Here is a 23,964-nt window from a genome sequence, read left to right on the forward strand (position 1 = left end):
GGGAGGGGGTTCCGGGGGATAGATGCGTTTGTGTGTCACGGGAAGGGAGGAGAAAAGGGAGGGAGAGCCCGGGAGCAAGGGAGAGAGAGCGCACGGCGAGCGAGGAGGGCGGGCGGGAGGCGGATCCTCCTACCTGGGGCTCGCTCGCAGCTCGCTTGCCGGGGCGCGAGTCACCTGGGGAGGCCGACAAGTGCGGACACATTGGCCGCCGCAGCGCTCAGCGAGGCGCGCACGGCCCCAGGCGGCTGCCCCCAGTGGCGGCAGAGCCCGCCCGCCCGCTGCGCTCGCGCCTCGGCCCCAGCCGGCGCCCGTGGGGCCCTGTGGTCACTCCGCCCGGCTCCGAGGTGACGGCCCCCGGCCCAGGTCACTCCCCGAGGCGCACGCGGCGGCGGCCCGGGCTCACCATGGTGGCAGCGCGCGCCGAGTGCCCGCGCGTCGCCGGCCGCCGGAGCCGCAGCGCCGGCTGAGAGCTGTCCACCGAAGCCGCCCCCCCCCGCCCCCCGCTCCCGCCCGATCCTCGCCCGGCCCGCGCGTCCCCTCCGGCCGCCGCTGTCTATGGCGCAGCCCCCCTCCCTGGATCATGCACAGAAACTTTCGCAAGTGGATTTTCTACGTGTTTCTCTGCTTTGGCGTTCTCTACGTGAAGCTTGGGTGAGTAGCCCAGTGGGCAGGGGCCGCTGCCCGGGATCTGAGCAGCCTGCAGGAGCCGCCTCCGTAGGGTCCCCCAGGGGGCCATGGGGACAGGAGTGGGGCATAGCGGCTCTCGGGGATCCGAGGCTGGCCTGAGTGTTGGACCCTCGTCCCGGCCCGGCAGAGATGCAGCCAAGCCCTTCGAGCCCTGGGCACTCCCGAGGGGCGCCCGGCCCAGGGCTGGAGGAGGGAGAGCAGGACGCGCGGGCGGCCCGGCTCGCGGGTAGCGGCGAGCGTGCCCGGCGCGTACTTTCACCTGTTTGGGCTCCAGGCCCCGGGGGTGGGACGCGCCTTCCCTCCCCCGGGCTGCGCCGGGCGCCGAGCCCAGGCCGAGCGCTCGCCGCCTGGAGGGCGCGCCGGGGCGGGGGGCGGGGGGCTTCGGGCGGCCGAGGGCCCCGGGCGGGCGGGCGGGCGGGCGGGGGACGCGCACCCCGGCAGCGAGCGCGCAGGCCTGGGCACTCGCCACGGCCCTTCGTCTCTATCCATCACCCGGACGTGTTGAAATTACCTTGACAACTCGTCCGGCTGGCTCGGGATGGGCCGCGCGGGCGGCCGGGCCGCCTCGGGCTCGGTCCCGGCCCGGCGCCCCCGCCCGCCGGGGGCCCTCTGCCCGGCCCCCTCTCGCCGCGCTCCCCCTCGCGCGGCCCGGAGGGCGGGCGGGCGGGCGCCCGGCGGGCCGCGCTCGCTGCTCGCTGCAGTAGCTGCTCCGAGTCGTATTTCCACATTCCTGAACCCAGCCGAGTCCTTACCTGTTGAGCTGCGATCTCCTTTAGACAGAATCTGTCTCGGCCTCGCTCGAAGTGGGGGTGGGGGGCGATGTGACCATGAGGGGGTGCGGGGCCCCTCGCCCTGGGCGCCCACGGCTCCGCGCCCCGACCACGCGCCCTGCGCGCCTACTGTGCGCTGCCAACCACGGGAAGGCAGGCCGGGTCCCGGCGGCGGGCAGAGCTGGGGAACAGCCCCGAGGGAGGGCCGGAGTCACGGCCTCGCCTCCCGGGCGGAGAGGCAGAAGCCGACCGGAGAATAATTTCATCCACCGCCCCTCCCTCCATGGCCCTCTCCACCATTTTACAGAAGGAGAAACTGAGGCCCAGGCCCGCAGAGACCGAGGCCAGGCAAAGGCAGGGCTGGAAGCTCCCTGTCCTAGCCTCAGCTCTGCAGGCCTGGGCGGGCGTGTCTGCGGCGGCTGGTGGCTCTGTTTGTTGTGGGTCTGTGTGTAGGCTGTGTCCCTGGGTGTTTGTTTATGGGAGGTGAGGGTGCCCTGTGCTGAGTCTGCTGGGGAGGTGGGGCGCTGGGGGGGATTGGGGAGGGAGGCATGGGTTTCCAGACTCTTCAGCAGCCCCTGAGGTTACGATTTCGCCCCCTGTGCCCCCTAAAGTAATGGGCAGCCCCCAAGGAGGCTTACTCTCCGCCACCTGGTTCTCGAACTGAGGCCTTGTTGCCTCCAGGCAACCCTGGAGGTAAGTGCTTTCAATTTTCTCGTTTTAAGGACTGGGAAGGGATGGGGCAGGGGAGGCCAAGTGACTGTCCACAAGAGTAAGTGGCAGAGCTGGGACTTCCACCACCGGCTGCTCTTCCGAACACCAGCTCCTCAGCAGGAGTCATCGGGGAGCACCCGCGTGCGCTTCCAGCCGTGGGGAGAGCTCTATGGATCCAGCCCCATCTCCCCGGTCTCCGCCAGTAGGAGAAGCCGAAGGTGATGCCTAGGCTGGACTCCCAGGGCTCCAGGTTGCCGAGACCACGGGCAGGCGCCCCCTCCCCGCTCCTCCTTGAGCCCGGTTCCCGCCTGTATGTGGGACTGCAGCTCTGACCGCCCTGGGGAGGGTGGTGGCTAGTGTCTATGTAGAGAGAATCTAATGAGGCAAGACCCAGCCTGTGTGCCCAGGCGCCTGTGCCAGCCTCCCTGGGACCGCGTGAGACCCGCCAGGTGGTGGCCCTGGTTCTTTCCTCTGTCCCTGCCAAGGAGCCCTGGGGAAGGAAAGGCCTCCCCTTGGCGGCCCCTAAAACACACACCCTCTCACTCCTAGGTATCCCTGTGAAACCACAGCCGGGAAAGCCAGAGAGCCACCCTGGGGTCTGCAGAGGGGAGGGCAGGGCAGGGAGGGGGCTCAGCCCCTGCCACCATCACACTGAGGTGCCTGCATGGGGGAGGGGGAAGTGGGCCTGCTTTCTTTGCAGCCCATCTTGGCTACACAGGGTGGGAGTGTGCTCGGCCTGGATGTGACCTAAGGGGTTAAATGACCCGGAAGCCTAGTGCCTCAAGGACAAGGTTTGGGGACCCATCCTCCCTGTCACTCCTTGCTGGGTGGCCTCAGGTGAGCTCTCTATTCTCCCAGCCCACCTTTGTTCGCTGGGAACACGAAGTAACAGTAGCACCTCTTTCACTGGATGCTGAATTTAGTCCTGGGGGCCTGTGCTCCGCGGGTGGGGTGGACGGTGTCCCCATGAAATCAACCCTTTCATATTGTTAGTGAGGTCCCTGCCATGGCAGGAACCCAGGGACTCCTCCAGAGAGCGGATTCTGGGCCACCTGGATTCCAGGGGTTGGGATTTTAGGGTCACAAAAGTTTTAAGAAAGTATCTGAGATTGTAGGTGTTGGGGGACTTTTCCGTGATTATAGCTCTACCCCCCACCCCAGCCCAGTCGCCCATGCTTATGGGTGTTCAGGGGCTGCTCCCCTCCCCACAGCCCCATGCCCCCAGCCTGGGTGCTGGTGCAGATGTGCAGCCCCCAGGGGAGCCCCTGGGCCGGCAGGCATGGAGCCCTCAGCCCCTGAGACTCTTTGGCAGATCAGGGCTTCGAAAGCAGATGCGCCTTGGTTTCAGGGCGATTTGGAAACACATGGCTTTGAGGAGTTTCTGCTCCTCACTTTGGAGCTGAGCCGCCTCCAAGCGGTGGCCCTGGAGGACTCTGAGTCAGGGCCAGCAGGAGGCATCTGAAGTCTGGCCCCCCCAGAACGGAGGTCATGAAGTTCCAGGACCAGCCTTGCTCCACACCTGCCTCCCACTCTTGGGGTCAGGAGAGGTAGAAGGGCCCTCAGGGACCTGAGAGGCCCCGCCCCAGGGGGATGAAGGTGGGGGAGGCGGCCACCTCCCCCAGGAAGCTCTGGAAGAATCTCCAGGCCAGGCCGAGAAGCCAGGGAATCCACTTCCTTGGAGACCACTGCACAGACTTGTTCGTGGTCATCTTCTCTCTCCTGCTTAAGGGGTCTGCACTGCTGTCTAGAGGGACATTCATATTCTTATGTAGCCAGGCTGGGCAGACAATAGGAGGTGGGACTCAAAAATGTGACTTGGGCTTAAAAAAAAAAAAAAAAAAATCCCTGGAAGGAGGATGTTCAGAAAGGTGTGTTCTTCGGGAGTTCCTGTTGTGGCTCAATGGAAATGAATCTGACTACCATCCATGAGGACGTGGGTTCAATCCCTGGCCTCGCTCAGTGGGTTAAGGATCCAGCGTTACCATAAGCTGTGGTGTAGGTCGCAGACACAGCTTTGATCCCGCGTTGCTGTGGCTGTGGTGTAGACTGGCAGCTACAGCTCCGATTCGGCCCCTAGCCTGGGAACCTCCATATGCTGTGGCTGCGGCGCTAAAAAGACACCCCCCAAAAAAAAGAAAAAAGAAAAGAAAGAAAGAAAAGTGTGTTCTTGCGATCTCCCCACACCTATGCCAACCAACTCCTCAAAGGAGAACGAAAGAAGTGAGGTAGGGCAGGCCAGAGTTGGGGGCTGCTGTGCACTTGTTGGGGGCGCGTTCCCACGGTTCGCGTCTCTAAAGAGACTTGAGGCAGGACCCTGCAGAGGCCAGTGCGCTTGCGCACAGGTGAGCCCAACCACGCTGGGCCTGGTTGGCTGCGGCAGCGGCCAGTCTCACCAAACCTAGGGGCGCGAAGGCACAGACGCAGCGCACAGGGGGCATTCGGGCGCACACCCTGCGCCCTCACAGAGCGCCCACGCTCCCGCAGGCACACACAGGCATATGCAAGGCACGTGCATGCACACAGGAACACACACTGCCCAGCACAACCCCCAAGAGAAGCGCACACCCCCGCACGGTTATCCCGCGGTGCCTCTCTCTCCCCGCCCCCCCCCCCCCGCCCCCCGAGGTGCACCCTCCGGAGCAGGCTGGAGCCGTTTGCCTCGCTGATGTTGGTGGCGGGGTGGGGGTGGGGGGGGTTGTGGGAGCCAAGGCAGTTTGGGCAAGCCCTGGAGGCGGCTCCCGCCGCACGCTTCGGTCAGCCTCCCCTTTAAAAAACCCGCCCGCGGAGGAGGCGGATGTAGGGGTGGCCCGTCCAATGGCAGCTGCGCGCCTCGGGAGACTGGAAGACGTGAGCCAGAGCGAGCGACAGAGCTGGTTCCGACCGATCGACGGACGGAGGGCCAGACTGCGGCGGAGACGGACCCGCTGCCCACTGCCCGCTCCCTCTCCTGGCACTCCAGCCCCAACCCCAGCCCCAGCGAGATGCGCGGCCCTGGCGGCGGGGCACAGGCGACCACCGCGCCGGGGCCCGCGCGCCCCGGTCCCTAGCGCCCTGTGGTCCCTAGCGCCCTGTGCCGCTGCCCTACCTGGGGGAGGGCCGCGGAGACCCCAGCCTCAGCTGGCCCACGCGCTCTGCTCGCGGGGCCTGCCCAGCCCCGCCAGGAGCGCGGGCCCACCATGCTCCTGCTGTCGCCGCGCAGCGCGCTCCTCTCCATCTATTGCCCGCAGATCTTTCTCATCCTGTCCAGCGGCAGCTACCTGTGAGTGCCGCGGGCCGCGCGCGCGGTGGGCGGGCGGGGGGCCCTCCTCCCCGGCCTACAGCCCTGGAAGTGGGCGAGCAGGGAACCGGGCAGCGAGGTCCCTGGGCGGGGCGCCTGGTGCCCGGCGCGCGAGGGAGCGGGGGAACTTTGGGTCTCCTTGCCGGCCTGAGCGGCCGAGGTTGAGGAATCGGGGGCGGGGTGGGGGGAGCTGAGGCAGTGAGTTCTGCTTTGAAGTCAGAAAAGCGGTGGCCGGCTAGAGGCCTGATGGCTCGGGTAGACCTGGCTGCGCGCACCGAGCACGAGGGCCGGAGGGCGCGCGGACAGCGCGGAGATTCCCTGCGCATCCCAGCCGCGCCTGGACCAACCGGATCCCCCGCCCCATATAAATACACGCAGCCCGCCCGGCCGTGCCACACTCGAGAGAGCCTCACGCACACAACTGCTGCCCCGCGTACACACTGGCACACACACGTGCACGCTGCGTCCCACCAGACAGCACCCAAGCCGTCCTCCGAGATCGCTGTCGCTTTGCGCGCCTTCCTGCCCCGCCGAGCGGCCTGACCCCAGCCGCAGCCGATTGCTCCCCTGGGGCAGTGGGGGGGGGGCGGAGGCTGGTGGCGCGCGCACTGCGCGCCTGCGGCCGGCGGAGGCGCGCCCAGGTGTCTGCTCCAAGGCAGCGCGAGGAGAGTGGGAGCGCGGGTGCGCCCGGCCCGGCAGGGCCCGGCGGGCTCCGGGAAGCTCCGGGCAGGGCCCGACTCTGCCCAGGGAGCCGAGGGGCGCGTCGGCGCAGCGGTGGCTTCGCCGGATTCCTAATGGGACGCATATGCTCTGGCCTCCGATTTAAAAAGAAGTTTGATTTATGGAACCGCCGTTTGGGGGAATTTAAGCTGGATGCTACTGATTAAACCTCAGAGCCAGTTCTCCCTCCCCTTCTCTCCTCCCCTCCCCCTCCCCCTCCTTTACACGCGGGCCACGTCCGGGGTCGCCTAACGCGGCCAGAGGGGGCAGCCGCCGCCTTCGCGCTCCCTGCGCCACCCCCTCCCCCCAGCGCGGCCGCAGTCCTAATAAATCGCCGCGCCCCCACCCCCTTTTAACAGAGACGCAGCCAATTTCTTCTCCAGCTCCTAGGAAATTACTATCCTACCAGTTTTCCTTCTATAAATAGTCGCGCATCTTGAAACAAAAGTTCGCAACCGCAGCCAGATGCTGCGAGGCCCGCGGTTTCCCGGGCTGTGGGACATAATTACAAGGTCCGGGCGCAGAGAGCGCTCCAGGCCCGGCGGGCAGCCCCGGCTGCTGCGGAGGCATCGCCTGGGGTTGGGGGGGGGGGGGTGCTGGCCGCCCCGGGCAGGGCGCGGAGCCGGGTGGGGAACGCCTGATCGTTGGGGACTCGGGCTGGGAAAGTGCCGGACCAGAGAGTCCTGCGCCTGGCGTTCCTCCTGGGAAATGGAGCCATCCAGGAGGTCTGGACATCTCCAGCCTCGGGTTCTCAGAGGTCGGAGGTGGAGGAGGTGACCCACCCCCACCCTCGCCCCCACTCCTGAGCATCTCAAGCTGAAGCCTTGCTAGAGAACTGGCAGCTTCTCTGCTCAAGAAATCACTCTTGGAGCCAGCTGGCTGAGGTTTGGCGCTAATGGGGAGGTGTCCCGGGTGGGAAATCAGGAGTCCCCCCCCCCTCCCCAGGGTGGTTTGGAGTAAGAACCTGAAAGGAGAAGGTGGGCCTCTGAGTGGGCTGCCAGGGCGGCAGCTGAAGCCCCTCTGGGGCAGGTGGTGGCCAGCATAACCTCCACAGGCCCTAAGCTTTCCCTTGGGGCTGGCACCCCAACTCCAGGCCTGCCGGTGACTACCATCTGTGCCCACATAGGCTCACTCCCCGAGTGTGCACTGCCAGCTTTGTTGGCAGAAATTCTCCCAAGGCGATGGCTTTCCACAACGTTCCTAGGCCAGGGCTGGGGTCTGGAGTGGATGGTGAGGCGGGCGGCAAGGGCTCTGCCCCTGCCCTGCCTTCAGCACCCCCTGCCCCAGGAACAGCCCAGCCTGGCCTTCAGCCCCTGGGTGGGGGGCAGGGGGAGAAAGTGCTGTTGCCAGGCTTTCCCCGAGCAGAAAAGAAAGCAGATGTTCCGAGAGCGAGGGAGGGAGGCACAGGCAGCTCTGGGTTTCCCTGCCTCTGGTGGGCGCAGGGCATGTGAGATGCCATGGGTAGCTGGAGCCCAGGACGTAGATGAATGTGAGTGCGGTGAGAAGACACTGTGGGCATCTCTGAACTGAGGCCCAAATGCAGCCGGCGCCAAGTGTGTTGATCACAGTTGGGGGTCCATGGTAAGCCCACCTCAGCCACCTCAGAATGAATATTCGAGGAGTTTGGCCCTGTGGGATCTGAAGATGCCGGGGGACCGGCTGGGGTGGGGGAGTTCTGGGCGGAGGCTGCTTTCCGCTCCAGAGAACTTTCCAGAAAGCCTCTATTGCTGGGATCACAAACACTGGCAGTCAATTGATCCACCCCTTTCACCTGGGCTGCTCTCCCAGCTCCTCATCCTGGGCTGCGGTCCGGTCACAGGGAATCCCACATGCCTGCCTGGGCCCCTGCCGCTGATCTGGTCGGACGGGTGTGCTGGCCTGGAAGCGCCCTGAGCCCCTGCTGGACTCTGCGCTGGGCCCAGCCGGCCTCTGGAGGCAGTTCTGGCCAGCGCTGCTCTCCCCCGTTGTCAGCGAGGGCCTGAGGGAGGGCAGGTGTCAGACGGCCGGGGTCAGCTGGTGCCCGGGCCTGGCCGAGGCCCTGTGCCCGGGCGAGGCTGGCTTGCTGACCTGGGCAGGTCCCTTCCCGTCTCGGCCTCCCTCTCCCAGATGTGGGGGCTGGCTGCAGTGATCCCCCCAGATCTTCCGGTAGGAGTTTCTCATGGTGACCGCCCGCTCTGGGGAGCCGAGTGAGTCATGGTGACAGGGCAGAGTTACTCACCGACCACCTGGCTGTGGGGGGTGAGGGGCGCTCACCACTGCCCTGCCAAGGCTGGGCCTCTTCCCGGCTCTGCCGCTGTGGCTTTATTGGTGGTGCCAACCGCAGGCCCAGAAGCGCTGTGGGCATGACCCTGGGGGGGAGGGGAGGGTGCTGAATCAGGCCCCCTCCCATATGGCACCACAGCCCAAGTGGGGGTGGAACGGGGCCACCGGTTCAGGCGTGGACAGGTCGCGCCTGGGAGGAACAGCTCCCAGCCTAAGAGACTGTGTCTGTCCAGGTGTGGGAAGAGCCCTGCTGTGTGGCCTCGAGCAGGTCGGTAGGCCTCTCTGGGCCGCAGTCTCTTCTGGTCTCTTGGGGATGAAATCTTCTACTGCAGGCTCAGGTCAGGCCCCCACACATGGGCTTCTAAAGCGCGTGTGGCTCCGTGGAGTGGAGAGGCCACCAGGGCGGGGGAAACGGACAAAACCTTAGCCCCCAGGCCCCCCCAGGCCCTGCTCAAGAGGTACAAGTAGAGCTGTTCTAATGACAGAGAACTTGGGGACATCACTGGCCTGTGAGCGAGGCTCATCAACCACTAGTTAAAGGGGGAGGCGCCCTTGGACGTGACTCCTTGGACCCCCTGTGCTTGGGGTGGGAGGGCCAGGCGGGTCCCCATATGCTCCCTCCTGGGGCTGCTGAAGGCTCTGCGGGTTTGTATGGAGGCCCGTGGGAGAAGGGCCCGTTTTCGGTCCTTGTGAGGCCAAGGGGCCTGATAGTGACCCAGCTACTGGGTTCTCATCTCTGTTACCGCCTGGGGGCAGCCCGTGACCTCAGCCGTGTCCTCTGTACAATGGGCACCTAGGAACATGAACCTTCTAGAGGGCATGCGAGACTTCGACCAATGAATGTAGAGATGTGCTTACCTGGGTGCTTGTGTCCACTAAGTGCTCAGAAGATGGGGTCGCTCGCAGCTCCTGGAGGAGGAGGAGGAGGAGGAGGAAACCTGTTTCCTAGGCAGGGTTTTGAAGGATGGATAGGAGTTGCCCAGACCACCTAGGAGCATGAGACGCCTAGAACAAGGAACAATACTTGCCCTCAAACATACTCACCTAGCGTCCTTCTCCAGGGAGCCTCGCAGCACCGGGTGGCCAGACAGAATGCCAGGGTCCGTCAGGCCCTTTCCTGAGGTCCCTCAGAGCCCAGGGTAATGGCCCATGTTGCAGGGAGGAGTCCTGGGGTCTTGGGGTCTCCGGGTGGTACAGGCAGCAGTTGGAGGCGCCCTTGGAGAGGGGAGACCACCACAGAGCGAGGTGGGTGTTGAGGCCCTGATTTCATATTGTTTTATCCGGCTTCTCTGGGGACACTGCACTCCCTGCCTCTGTCCCTCCCCACCATGTCCCCTGGAGTCTCATGCCAGCCTTGGAGAGCAAGGGTCAGGGAGGCCCAGCCTGCGGGAAGCCCAGAACTGCTGCTGGGACCTGGACCAGCGATGCCCTCTGACTACCCTGGGCAGAGCCTGAGGGTGGTGGCAGGCAGGGGATGGAGATTTTGACTGCAGAGTCACAGGCCCTCCTGTGAGCTCAGGATTGTGGGGAGGGGGGGGTCCTCAGAACAGGGCCCCTCCGTGTGGCTCTGGCAGCCCCCTCACCTCTTGGGACAGATGGAGGGCTTCAGCTGGCTCCCCTGAGGCCTCCATTTTGCGTGGCCCTGGGTCCGGCTCAGATAGGCCCCCCCCGCCCCACTCCCCCAGCAAGGGGACAGGAGGCCGGCGCCCTCCCTTGTCAGATGAAATCCCAGCCCAGGGCTCCCTCAGCCTGATGAAAGGGTCATTGTGCGGCGTAGGCCGCCCGCTGGCCAAGGACAAAACCACCATTTGTCCTCCTTCTCGGGCTCGGGGCTGGGGCCTCCCCTCGGGCTAGCCGGCGGGTGGGGGTGGGCACAGGTGTGCTCCCTCATCCCTTTCTCCATCTCCCTTCTCCATCGCAGAGCCGCTCTGCTGGCCTAGACCCCTCCCAGTCCTGCCTCCAGCCTGCCCAGGGCAACCTCACGCTCTGAGTGGGGAGCCTGGGGCCTGGGTCAGCCCTGCTGTTGGCAGGGAGGTAGTGAGCTCTCCGGCCCTGGAGGCATACAAGCAGATGCAGGAGTGAGGGCCAGGCATGGTGGGGGAGGCCTTGCCCGGAAGGAAGCCATCCGGCCCTCACGGTCCTCTGTGCGAGGCCGCTGCGTGGTGTGCTGGGTCTGCTCCACGCATGAGGATGCTGAGGCCCCGGGCACGACATCCCACAGCCTCAGCAGCAGAGCACAGAGCAGGGCTTGGAACCCTGCCCACCAGCGCCTCTCCCAAGCCTCGGGGTGGACCAGCTGGCCTGAGGCCCTGGGGACGACAGAAGGGCTCCAGCTGAGGCTAGGACTGAGACACCACAGTTCTGCAGCCCCCAAGTAGCCACTGTTGCTGCAGACCCTAAAGCCTGCCAGCTGACCGAGTGGGACCCCCTAGGGATGGGAACCCCACCCTCCAGCAAGCAGTTCCCTGGCATGAACTGTGGTCTGGAAGAGCCCAAGTCAGCAGGCCTTGGCAGTTTCACCCCAGTGACACCTGTGGGCCTCCATCGCTTTCCAGAACCTTCCCCCATGGCCATCCTTGTTCCTGACCCTTCTCCACGTGCCCCCAGACCAGAGGCGTCCCTTGTGCTAGAAAGGCCCTGCACAGCTGGCACCTTGAAGGGGGCCCCAGAGGGCAGGAGCCTTGGGCGGGATGAGTGGTGGCTCGGCTTGCCCTGCTGTAGCACGTAGGCTGCTGAGGGCCGGCTGCTGAGGGCTCCAGAGCTGAGACTTAGGCCCTGGCTGCCCCAAGTCGGAAAAAAAGATGAGAAACCCTTTCTTGTGGTCATTCCTCCAGAACGTTATTACCTGCCCCCGGGGCCCCTGGCTGGGGACATGGGGCTTTGCATTCCTTGTCCGTGGGTCCAGGTTCTCTGGGAGAGTTTTCGCCCACAGGGGATGTGAGCACATGTCCGGGGTCTGCTCTCACTCTCTCTCCTTCTGGGCTGCGGGAAAAGAGGCGCCACCTGCAGGAAGTGGCGAGTGAGGGGCGTGAAGGTCAGAGCATCAGATAACCCGCCAGGTCCTTCTCAAGGGGAGTGAACCCAGATTCGAACCTGGGTCTGCCTGAATCTTAGGTCTGTGTTGCTTCTCAGGGCGTCCTGCTGATGCAGATTTCTTGCCTCTTGCAAACTCCATTGGCCTCGAATTCGCTGCTGTAACCTCATATGGAGGGAGACCCAATTACTCCGGCGGGTTAGAACTGTCCGTTGACCAGGAGTCAGGAGGCTCTGAGTGAGGGCTTTCTCCACTTTAGATTTGGGGCCAGCGGGGCAGCTTTCCTAGTGGGTGCAGGGGAGCCAAGGGGCACTCAGATTCCTGTCCCTGGTCCCTCCCTGCCTTGAGTCCTGACCTCCTCTGAGGGCAGCTTGAGCAGAGAGAGACGGTGGTCCCCGCTGGCCGGCTTGTGACCTCTGTTGGGTCAGCGTGAGTATGGTGCCAGGTGCCATGGACTTGAGGCAACCTTGTGGGCAATGCCCCCCTTTTCTGGACCTCAGTTTCCCCATCTGGGTGATGGACCTCGGTGTTCGGGGGCCCTCTGGTGCCCGCCTCCCACCCGCCAGCCCTCCCCAGCCGTCTGAGCTGGCTTTTCACACCAGCAGCAGCCCCTGTGCCAGGAGAAGCGGACTGGCTGTGTGTGCAGGTGTAATTGGGAAGGCCCCTTCTTCCCATCATGACTCAAAGCGCCATGGTACCCACAGCAGGAACCCAATCCATCTGCAGTGATGGGGTACCAGGGGAGACCTCTCATAGAAGATGGCCTCTGACTTGGCTCCTAAAGAATGTGGGGTGGGGGGAGGGTAAAGGGGTTCCTGGTGGAGGGATGGGGGTGCTGGAGATTAGAGTGGGGTGGGGCAGTGGCGGGGGTGGGGGCCCTGGGGGATGGGGAGGGTTTAAGCGGGGCGGGGGATGGGCAGATTTGTCCAGAACTAAGGAAACGCCTGAGAGTGGGTGGGGCAGATGGCAGGGGAGGGGGAGGGGAGGAGGCTGGTCTTGCCGCCTGGAGTGGAGGGGGTGCTGGGGGCAGGAGGGCACGGATCTGCAGGGCTGATGGGAGGCAGAGTGTGGGAGACAAGCCCTGTCAGCACCCAAGCTCCAAGAGGCTGGGCCTGTGGTTGTGGCATTGACCGCTGCCCCCCTAGCGCCCAGCACAGCACTCAGCTCTCAGCTGATTCCCAGTAAATGCATGTCTGCTGGTCAGATGGCCACTCGTGTGTCTGGGGCCCAGCGAGGTCCACTGACTTGATCAGGGCTCGCTGCCCAGGGGTGGCAGAGGCCTCACACCCCAGGTGTTTCCACACAGGTGGGCACAGGGGTTGGTCTGGGGGCTGGATGACTTCCAGGCTCCCCCAGATTCCAGTCTTTCCGAGGTGACTGGCTGCGAATGCTGGGCACTGCCAGATGCTGCTGACACGCCCCCTCCAGGAGCAGCCAGACCCATCCCCTTGCCCCCCATCTTCCTGGGCCTGTCCTGTGTCCTCTGGGCCACATCCGCCCAGGTTGGGCTCTGCAGCAGGTTGAAGTGCTGGCTTCGCTGGTCCCAGGGTCCAAGCTCCGGGCACGGCCCCGTCAGGAGCATGACTGCCTGCGGGATGGAGCCCAGGGTGAAGCACACCTGCTTTCCCAGGGAGATGCTCCTGCGCCTCAGTCCATGAAATAGGCTGGAATGCCAGGCGGCCAGCCCACGGGGAGGCTCGAGGAGTGTGCGCAGGGGTGGCAGGGCCGGGAGCCCAGGGCTGGCCATGCAGGCTGGTGTCATGGTGCACCGGCCAGGGAATCGGCACCTCTGGCCTGTGGTCCTTCACTCTGTTCCCAGTAAGAACATGCAGGGACACTGGCCTGGAAGCGCTGTGTGGCTGGGCAGGGCTTCGCTCCCAGAGCTGTCGGTCCCAGTGGACCCCTGACCCTGGCCCTGCTCCTTTATTTCCTTCCCTGCAGCTCCAGGGGCCTGGCGGGGTGTGAGGGCCGGTGACTCCACTGCCGGGGGAGGTCCTCCTTGAACTCTCGCTGCCGCCCTGAGGAGCGGGCGTCGGAGGGGAGGCTCTGGCTGACCCCAGGGCCCCCACCTGCGTGTTTCCCAGTCTGTCCCAGGGAGGCGTGGCAAGCAGGGTTTGCGCCAAGTCTGAGCATGAGCCCAGAGCCGACCCCTGGCCTTCCGTCGGTGCTGGTGACTCCCGCCAGGGGAAGAGGGGACGGAGAGGGGCAGGCAGGCGGACTGCGGTGGCAGTGGAGGCAGGAGGCTGAGGAGACAGGGCCTGGGGCAGAGCAAGGCTGCTAAACCTTGTCCTGCTCTTGGCTCTGATACCAAATCCCTGCCAGGTGGCCGCGGGGCTGGGGATGAGGCACGGCCCCTCTCCTTTAACCAGGGGACAGGCTGTGGAAGTCCAGGGTGGTGCCTGGGGACCCCCGAGCCTGGGAAGGTGTTCTGAAGGGGCTGGTCCCCCGGGGAACACCGACCAATCCTTCTGATCATCACAGCCAGGCAGGGGGAGGGGGACCTGCTTCCGGGGAGAGGGAGCGCCCCATCCCGAAAGGCATTCAAGCCAAGGCATTGGGTTGAGGAAGGCCTGGTGGCCCAGGAATTCTTGCAGGGAGCAGCCCTGAACAGTGGGCTGCTTGAAAAGAGAGGTGGGTGGGGTGGTGAGGCCACTGTGTACGGGGGACATCTGGCCTCGGTGAGAGCAGAGCGGGGCCATGGCATGGGACAGGGGCAAGGGGGTTGGGGGGAGCCTGGTTGGGGCCGGGCTCCACTCAGGCTCACACTCTGCTCTGAGGGGCCCAGTGGCCCAGGCAGGTCCCCGCCCCCTCTTCCCAGAAGAGGGGTCCTTCCTCCAGGATGCCTGCTCGAGGCTCAGTCCGCCTGGCCCGGCAGTCGGCACAGAGGTGGTGGCTCACTGTCCACTGTCCCAGGGACTTGGTCCCCAGACCTGCTGCTCAGACTGTGTCCAGAGTGGTCGGGAAGGCCGAGGCTCTGGCCAAGCTGCTGGGAGCCCAGACTCCCAGCCTGGCCATGGGCCAGCGGGGCCTGCCAGCTTCTTCCCACCTGTTCCGCCTGCCTGTTCGTCCATCCGTCTGTCCTGAGGTTTCGCACAGGCATCCTGGTCGCTCAAGCCTGCAAGGTGACTCCGCATCTGACAGCTCAGGGCTGAAGCCTAGGCCAAGGCCAGGGCAGGGGTCTCCTTGAGGGGTTGGTGTCCCCCCTGTACGATGGGAAGCAAGGAGAAAGGTCAAGGGTAAGGCCGAGGGGAGGGCTGGGGCACAGCAGAGGATGCAGAAGTGTGGTCATGGCTTAGCCAGACAGGTGTTGCTGAGCGTCAGTTCCAGCGGCCTCCTCGGGACCTGGGACGGTGCTGGGGGGCGGGGGGGAGAACGGAGGAGGATCTGAGTGGGCTTCTTGGAGGAGGAGACACCAATCTGGGCCTTGGATCTTGCCTGGCTGCTGGAGGGAGCAGGGTGGCCCTGGAGGGCGAATTGCTGGTCCACTGTGGCTAGAACCCAGGAGTGTCATGATGGGCCTCATGGCCTGGCAGAAGTCTGGAAGTTTCTGAGGTCAGAAGTCAGTGCCCTGCGGTTTTAAGGTCACACTGACTGAATGAGATTCTGACTGTGCCGGTCCTCCAGCCCCCTGTGCTCCCTCAGCCGTGAACTCCCTGTGCCAGGGAGGGGTCCGGGAGAACCCTGGGGCTGGGCCCGCCCACCTCTGGCGGCCACACCCTGCCCAGACCCCCTGCCTGCCACCTGCTTTCTCCCAGGATGCCCAGGTTTCTCTCCAGGGTGGGGTCCCAGGATGCCAGGCCAGGAATGCCAGCTATGTGGGGAGGGCGGGCGGGCAGCCGCCCGCCGGGGGCGCGAGGGAGCAGGCGGACGCTCTGCTCCCTTGCCCGGGAACACTGCGGGCAGTAAGCTGAGCGGGGCAGTGGTCTGGAAAGATTGCAGCAGGCGGACGGTGGTGCAGGGAGCCGGCCCACGAGCAGGGGCCGTTCCGCGCATCACACAGACGGGCAAGCGAGGCTCCCAGAGGCCAGTGAGAGCCAGCAGGGCAGAGCTCGAACCCAGGGCCCCAAAGCCAGAGAACCTGCTCAAAGTGCAGCTGCAGGCACCTAGATGTCCCCTCAGCCCCTCACCCCGCGGAGGGGAAACAGGCCAGGGTGGGCCACGAGGGCCCAGGGGACAGCCTCATTTCCCAGCGGGGCCCCGTCCTGCCTCTAGGCCTCTCTCCAGGCCACTTGGAGATGCTCCTCCCTGTCCCCCACCATGGAGCTCCCTTCGGGCGTCCTCTCTAAGCCTCATCTGTAAAGGGGGCTGGCAAGGCCCACCCTGAAAAGCCCACATGGGGTTGAAGTGGAACAGGGTGGGGGACCCTGCTTTTTGGCTCGTTGTCGCCTGCAGGGGCAGGCCCTGTGATTGGGCGGGTGAGGGGCAGGTCTGCCCTCTGCACATGCCCGCCCCACTGCCCCAAGGCCTTCAGGTACTTTCTGACCCCATAGAGGGAGAAGCCCTTTTCCCACAGAGGGCTGATTGTGCCCCACTTCCAGATGAGGAAACTGAGTCTCGGAACAGCCTTCCTGAGGTCTGGCCATGACTTCACACTCCGTGCTCCCCCCGGCTGGCCCAGAAGCCCTGGGGGAAGGAGATGAGCAGATTCAAGGAAGATCAGGGCAGGCACAAGTGGCCTGTGTGCCACCAGGCCGTCGCACCCGCTGCTCCAGGTCCTCCCGCTTCTGCTCCCTTCTGTCCTGACCCATCTGAAGGAGGAAGGCTGTGGGGACGCTGCTGGCACCAAGCTCTGGCACAGCCAAGGTGGCCCAGGGGGTCCGCAGAAGAGTTCTTCTCCCCAGTTGACAGGCAGGGGCACTGAGGCCACCATTAGCCCCTGGCACCCCCTCTGCCCCCCAGGACCCTACTGGTTCCAGAGCCACAGAAGAGCCTCTTCTGGTCCATCTGAGGCTGGAAAGCCCTGGGCCAGCCCCTGCCCCCCTGAGGCAGCCTTGGGTGGGCATGAGGTCCAGGGGCCACCCTCCCAGGTGTTTGCCCAGTTACTTCCTGGACAAGTGAACCCAGGCTCGCCTCCCTGGCTGATCGCAGATAATTAGAACATTCTTCAAATATTTTGCCAGAGGATGCACGAGAAGGAAGGATTACAGAATGCCCCAGGCCAGGAGCGTGGGCTGGAGGTGCTCCGGGCAGCTGGGCCGCCAGGGCCAGGCCAGGGATGGGGGCCTGGAGGGAGGCTGGGGATCCGGCCTAGCTCAGCCAGCCTGTCCCCGCCTCCCAAGAAGCTGGGGCTGGGGTGGGGGCTGGGGGCTCACAGCCAAGGCCAGCTCAGGGCCCGGCTAGGGGATGGGCGATGCGGGGGCTGGGGATCCCCCAGCTGGCCGTGGTGCACAGACGCTGCCCCTAAATGGCATCAGGAAAAGTCCAAGGGCGTCAAGCACAGAGCCCTGGCTCCCTCGGGGGAGCCTCTCGAAGGAGGTTTTCTGAGCTGGGAAGAGGCCCTGGCGGGCGAAGGCGCAGACAGGGAGCCCAGAGTGAGACCAAGGGATAAGGGGCGTGCCTGAGGCCAGCCTTATGACTGACACCCAGCTCGGGCCAATGAGGAACAGCCTGGGGCGGGGCGGGAGGACTGGCTCACGCTGAGGCCACGCCCTGCTGGTGCTGGGGGCGGGGGCAAAGGCAAGGTTGGGGGACGGGAGGGTGGCCCCAGAGGGGACCAGTGGGCTCTCTGCGGGGAAGTCCTTTCTCATCACTGCTCACCTTCCCAAGGCGGGGCACAAGCTTCCTCCCCAGACAGCAGGGGTCAGGTGCCCCCCAGCGACCCCCTCCCTCCCAGCTCCTGTGTCTCTGGGAGGAGTCTGGGGTGTGGTGCCCAGCAGGCTCAGTCCTGAGAGTACTTGGATCCTAGTCTCCCCCACGGCGTGCTGCCCCAGTCCTAGCCTCGCGAGCGTTCCCGGGGTTCTGTGGTTGGATAGGGCAGGGGCTGCTCCAACCCAGAGTCTGGGGTGGGGAGGCTGCATTAGCGCTGGCGCACAGTCCAGTGAGTGGGCACAGAGCAGGAGAACCCTTGGGACCAGGCCGGGTGGGGGGGCCGTTTGCCCTCGGCTGGGCCATCTCCATCGCAAGCTGTGGTTGGTGGGGTCGGCGGCTGGGGAATTTGTAGGATAAACCAGATGCTGAGGTGGGGGGTGCCTCACTCCTGTGGCTGCAGCCGTGGCCCTAGTTTTAAGGCTCCGTGGACAGAGCAGGTGGCTCGAGGCTTCCTCCGCGTCTGCGAGGCTGTTCTGTCCCGTGGACCGGGGCTGGCAATGGCTCCACTTCTGTCTGGCTTTTTAAGCGGAAAGATACAGCTTGTCCTGTCACTGGTGATGCCCCTGCGTCCATGCCCAATGGAGGGCACTTCAGGGTGGGTTCAACCCCTTCGTGCCAGTCCTACCCACCTCTGGGACTTGACATGCCCGGCCCATGTGTGGAGGCTATTTTCTCAATAATGCGTGAGGGGGGGTAAGAGCTGCTTTTTTAGGAGTTCCGGTTGCGACCCAGTGGGTTAAGAACCTGACTAGTATCCATGAGGACCTGGGTTCCATCCCTGGCCTCGCTCAGTGGGTTAAGGATCTGGTGCTGCTGTGGCTGTGGTGCAGGCGGGCGGCTGCAGCTCTGATTCAAGCCCTAGCCTGGGAACCTCCATATGCGGCGGGTGTGGCCATGTGAAAAAAAAAAAAAAAAAAAAAGCTGCTTTATACGTGTAACAGTCTCCGAGAAAATGGGCAGTGCCTGTGTCCCCAGCCCCACTGACGATGTCCCAGCAGCGCTGTCCTGCTCTCCTCAGGAGCGGGGTCACCGGCCCTGGAAGGCCCTGGCAGATGCGTGACATCCGTCATTCATTTGGCCATTCCACGGTGACCGCTGAGGGTCAGCCAGGCCTGGGCCATGCCGGGCGGAGTGCACGGTGGGGAAAGAGACGGGCTCGCTGTTCTGGAGCAGCACCGGGAGGGCCCAGGGACTCCGGTCATGCTCCAGGCCTGGCACAGGTCGGGGGCTTCCTTCAGCAGCCCCCTGGGAGGCCCCCCAGTGCGGCCCTGCCCCCAGGGACCGATGGGGGAGAATGAGTCTCCACATGGACCCGTGACCCCTCCAGCTGTTTTGAGGGGTGGGGACAGGGGTGATGAGACTCTGAGGGGTCTGGGGCCAGGAGCTACGGGTCCTGAGCTCTGCTCCCTCCCTCCCTAAGCTACTTGGCAGGTATCCGGACCTTCTGGAACTTTCAGCTCTTGTTCTGAGGAATAACAACAACAATAATTATTATTCCTATTCTTATAACATCTGCCTCCTCACCGAGAGCCTCCCAAGCCCAGAATCCAGCACACAGTAGGTGCTCTCACCGCCTTGAGCCCAGCAGCACGTGGGCTTTAAGTTAGACCCCCAGCTGCTGGACTGGCTTTGGAGGAGGTTAGCTCCTGAATGAAGCAGGGGTGTCCCTTGCAGAGACGGGCGGGATGGCTCCAGGCTTTGGTGTGGTTGAGATCCTGGCCCCCCCTGCTGACCTCTCAGGTTGGCTCCCTGACTCTAAGGTGGCCCCAGTGCTGCCCTGAGGGAGTCCCAGGGTGGGCCTTGGCTGGAGTGGGGCTTGGCCCAGACGGGGGGTCTTAGCTGGAGTGGCCGCGGCCCAGAGCTCTGTCCCCTCCGGGCTCAGGCAGCACTGGGAGGACTTAGGCTGCCCAATGGGGCCTGGCCCCACTGGTGGGCTCAGCTCCTCTGGGGAGAGGACAGCTAGCAGGTGGGCAGTGCTGCCCACTGGCCCCAAGTGCTGGACTGGGCTCAGGCTAAGAGCAGGAGGCGCTGCCTGCTGCGGCCCCTGCCCACGAAGCACACCCTCTGCCCCCACAGTCCTCAGGGTCTCCTGTGTGCACCCTCCTCACTGCCCCCGCAGCTGCTAAGGCAGCCTGATGCCCTCTCTCATTTTCCCCGGGAGTTTCCGGGACAGCATAGCTGCGGCAACACTAGACCCTTGACCCACTGTGCTGGGCTCGGGATCAAACCTGCGTCCCAGCGCGGCAGAGATGCCACCATCCCGTGTACCGCTGCAGGAACTCCCTGACTCCCTAACTCCGTGTTCCCAGAGGACCCAGGGCCTGTGGGGACAGCCTAGGGACATCTGTGGATGGAGTCCAGGCAGGGTCAGAGGGTGGCAAATGGGCGGCCCTCAGCAGTGCCAGGCTGGGGTGCCTTTGGATCCTGGGGCCCCCGGGAGCCTGGCTTTGGGCTGTGCTCAGCCACCCCAGCTCTGCGTGTAGGAGGGGGGGCCCGTCCGCAGCGAACCCCATGAGCCTGTGCTGTACGAGGGGTTAACACCTCCCAAGGCTGGACCTGCAAAGCACACAGGAAGCATTTTTAATGTTCACATGTTCTTAAGGGTGCTATCTTTGACTTTCGTAAGGATACTTGGAGTTTTCTTGCCTTCTTCTTGCCAGCCCTGTAAAGATTCGTATTGCAACAGTTTAGGGTTTTGTTGAGGCATAACCTCCATAAAGTGCAGAAATCTCAAGTGGAGTGTTTGAGGCATTTTTACGGACGCGGACCCCTGTGTCACCAGTGACTGAGCGGCTCAGGACAGACAACGTTTCTGGCCCCCAGCCGGCTCCCCCTTCCCCCTCCCACCCCCGGGTAACGCTCCTCTGACGTCCCTCTTGAAGCTGAGTCCTGCTGGGGCTTCTTGGATGGGGAGCATCCTTGTTCTCGTGTCGTTCACTCCACAGGGAGTCTGGGGGGTCTCTGTCAAGCGGGTGGCATCCTGCAGCGGGAATAACCACAGTGTTTCTGCCTTTCTCCTGGGGACGGATGCTGTTGTTCCAGTTTGAGCAGGAGATACAGGTGCCTGTCCTTTGGCAGATAGAAGCGCTGGCCTCGCTTGGGTTATAGACCCCAGGCTGAAATTGCTGGCTTAGGGGGAAGGGCTGGTCCAGGAATGAACCCCTTGGTGATGGATGGATGGATGCAGCGGCTGATGTGGACACCCCCTGGCTTCAGAGTTGCCGATTTAAGCATTGGTCCCCCAGATGGACCCAGCGGTCCTTCCCGGGTCCCTACAGGGGACCCGGATCCTGGCGAGTCTGAGGGTCTCCAGTCTCAGGCTGCGAGCGTTGCGATGCCCTCTCACCACAGGCCAGTTACAAAGTGCTGTGTGCCTAGAACCCTGTACAAGCCGGCAGCTCTGGGGTGTATCATGGCTGTTATCATTCCCACTTTACAGATGTGGAAACTGAGGCCCAGAGAGGTTAAGAAACTTGCCTGAGGTCTCAGAGCTAGGCAAGGGCAGAGCCAGCCAAGCTGGTTCACACCAGCACTCATGTTCCTAAGCCCTCCCCACAGGGCTGCCAGGTGGGTGCCTGGTACATAGCGACATAGCAAAGCTCCCACCCCCTTGGCCATGTGTCTGCCCATCCATCACCTGACAGTGGTCACCTGCGCCCCTGCCCCCCCCGACTGGAAGCCCCTGGGGCTAGAGGCAGCCCCCTCTGCCCTGACTGCTCTGGCAGGTAAAAGACCCTTCCTCCTGTTCTGCGGCAGCCCCTCCTCGCACATCACCAGGCTCAAACCCAGCACTAGGAAGCAGGAAGCCCTTCCTGTCAGCCCTCTGGTCTGAGACCTGAGAGCGCTGCCCACTGCCCCGAGGACAGCAGAGGGCTTCTCGTCTGCAGGGCCTGGAAACCTCCTCCCCCAAGCTCCCTTCTCAAGGCTTGTCCAGGCCAGGGGTGAGGAAAGTTCCAGACTCTCAGCTTTGCCCACTGCTCCTGGCATCTTGCCCATGTCCGGAGGCCCCTGAATAGCACAGGGGGATGAGCCCGGAGCAGAACTTTCCATGGAAAGGGCAGCGACTGAAACGCGAGTGCCCCGCCCGGCTTCTCTGTGCTCGGGGCCACCCAGAGCCAGCCCCTCTGGGGGCACCTGGGCGGGCAGCCTCCTGGCAGTTCTTTCTGCTTTGAGGGAAGAGCTGGGCCCACCCTGTGGGGCATCTGGCTGAGGGAGCCGCAAGCATGTTCTCACCCCCAAACCGCTGGTTATCTCAGAACCTGCCTGCGTCCACTCTCCTCCCGCCCGCAGAGCACCAGCTGTCTCCTGATGATGTATTTTGGCCCCTTTCGTGCCCTGCACGCCGACGGTTTCTTGATGCTGGCCAGCATCTCCCGGCTGCAGCCCCCTCCCCTCCAGGCGGAAGGTACCATGCAGGCAGGTCCTGGGGTGTGGCCCAGCCAGGCTGGCGGGGCCCGTGGGCACTGTGGGGATGCACACGGTGCCGCGATGGGTTGCCAGGCCTTGAACCCTAGCAACAGAAGCCGGAAGAATTCACGAGTGGCCGGGAGGCATTTCAGCAAGGGAAGGATGTAAGCTGTGTTTTGAGGGGGAAGAGGGGGCGTGGTTCCCAGCTCCTTCTTTCTGTATTACGAAGAAATTTCTACACTAAGAAGAAAGGCCATCTTCTTTCTAAATGATGCACTTATTGTGTGCTCGGAGCCACAGTGCTGCCTCCACCTGAGTTCTGGAAGCAGAGACCTGGCTGTGTGGCCACACCCAGGTCCCCTAGCCTCTCTGAGCTCCAGCCTGCACACCGGTAACAGGGGGTTGGCGAGGCCCACCTGGCGAAGGGAGGAAGGAGGCTCTGCAGATGCCTGTGTGGGTCAAGACCAGTGCTCAGAATGGGAGGATTTAATATCTTTAGGGGGAAAAAAGTCTCTGCCTTCTCAGGGGATGATTTTGAAATCGTTTCTGAAGTATCAGCCACGTCTGATGATTTGCGCTCCTGGCCTCTACCGTGCAACTCTCTTCTCTGAAGCCTTTGTTGCATCTCAAATCCGGGCACTGACATGCTGGGGGGACGGCTGGGGGCTCGAGGCCCCCTACTCCCTCAGTGCCCCTTGCCCTGCAAGCATATAGGCAAGGGCAAGCAGGGTTACCAGCTGGGCAAGTCCCCTGTTGTCCCCTCCCACGGGTCCCACCTATGGCAGGGGCTGTGGAAATCCTGCATATAGATATAGTCCCTTAAAATTGTGTTTGGAGTTTCCTGGTGGCCTAGCAGTTAAAGGATCTGCATTGTCACTGCCGTGGCGAGGGTTTGATCCCTGGCCCAGGAACTTCCACATGCCGCAGGTGTGGCCAAAAGAACAAAAGGTAAAATTATGCTTAAAATTCATTTAACATAAACTTTTCCACTCTAATGACGTTAAAGTGTAAAATTCCGTGGCCTTTTGTACATACACAATATTGTGTAACCTTCGCCTCTCTCTAGTTCTGTAACTTTTCCATCGCACCGGATGGAAATTCCACACCTATGAGCTGTGACTCTGCATTCCCCTTCCCCCAACCTCTGGCAGCCACCAGCCTCCTTCTGTCTCTGGATTTACCTTTGTGGAACATTTTCTAGAAAAGGAATCCTACAACAGGTGGCCTGACTTCTTTCACTTAACATTCTGTTTCTGAGGTCCATCCTGGAGCATCTATCTGCCCATTCCTTTTTATGGCCACATAATATTCCACTGTCTGAAAAAACCACATTCCGTCCATCCATCCGTCAGCTGGGTTATTCCCTCCTTTGGCTCTCGTGATGGGCACTGCTGGGAACATTCACGCACAAGTTTTTGTTTAAACACACGTCTTCTATATTCTGCTGGATATACACCTAGGACTGGAATTGCTGGGGGCTGTGGTCATAACTTTTCAAGGAACTTCCCGACTGCTGTCCACAGTGGCTGCACCAGTTTACCTCCCTACCAGCAACGTGCAAAGGTGCCAATGTCCCCACAGGCTCGGCCACTCGGGCTATTTTCTGTTGTCCTGCTCCCAGCGATCCTGGCCGGGGAGGAAGTGGCACCACGCTGTGGATCTGACTGGCTTCTCCCTAATGATGAGTGATGCTCAGAATCTTTTCACGGGCGCACTGGCCATTGATCTCCCCCTGGAGAAATGTCTAAGTGTCTAAGTCCTTCGCTCATTTTTTTTTTTTTTTTTTGCTTCTCAGGCCCGCACCTGTGGTATATGGAGCTTCCCAGGCTAGGGGTCCAGTCGGAGCTACAGCTGCCAGCTTATGCCACAGCCACAGCAACGCAGGATCCGAGCCGCGTCTGCAACCTATACCCCAGATCATGGCAACACCAGATCCCTAACCCACTGAGCAAGACCCAGGGATCGAACCCAAAACCTCATATTTCCTAGTCGGATTCATTTCCATGGCATCATGACGGAACTCCCAGTTTTTTGTTTGTTTGTTTGTTGTTGTTTACTTTGGGGGCCACACCTGCGGCATAGGGAAGTTCCCCAGTTAGGCCAGGGATCGAATCCACATGCTCATGGATACCAGTCACATTCTTAACCTGCTGAGCCGCTATGGGAACTCCAGCAATTTAACCATTTTAAAGTTGTGCGGCGTTGAGTGCACCCCCGAAGTCATTCAACCAGCCCCTCTCCCAAGTTCAAGGCGCTGTCACCGTCCCCCAAACCCCCTCTGCTGAGCA

General features: G+C 63.2%; 1 protein-coding gene across 2 annotated transcripts in view; it reads left to right on the forward strand.

The window, feature by feature from the left end:
- The first annotated feature begins 522 nt into the window (after positions 1 to 522).
- Positions 523 to 23,964, forward strand: part of WNT7B (Wnt family member 7B) — a 50,540-nt gene continuing 27,098 nt past the window's right edge. The window contains exon 1 of one of the 2 annotated variants that reach the window (XM_047785987.1): positions 523 to 651. In XM_047785987.1, coding sequence (XP_047641943.1) covers positions 556 to 651 — 96 coding nt within the window. In that variant the 5' untranslated portion in view covers positions 523 to 555. The remainder of the gene's footprint in view (positions 652 to 23,964) is intronic. The other variant, XM_047785988.1, reaches the window with a different exon arrangement.

This window comes from Phacochoerus africanus, chromosome 7, assembly GCF_016906955.1.
Source record: "Phacochoerus africanus isolate WHEZ1 chromosome 7, ROS_Pafr_v1, whole genome shotgun sequence".
Taxonomy (NCBI): domain Eukaryota; kingdom Metazoa; phylum Chordata; class Mammalia; order Artiodactyla; family Suidae; genus Phacochoerus; species Phacochoerus africanus.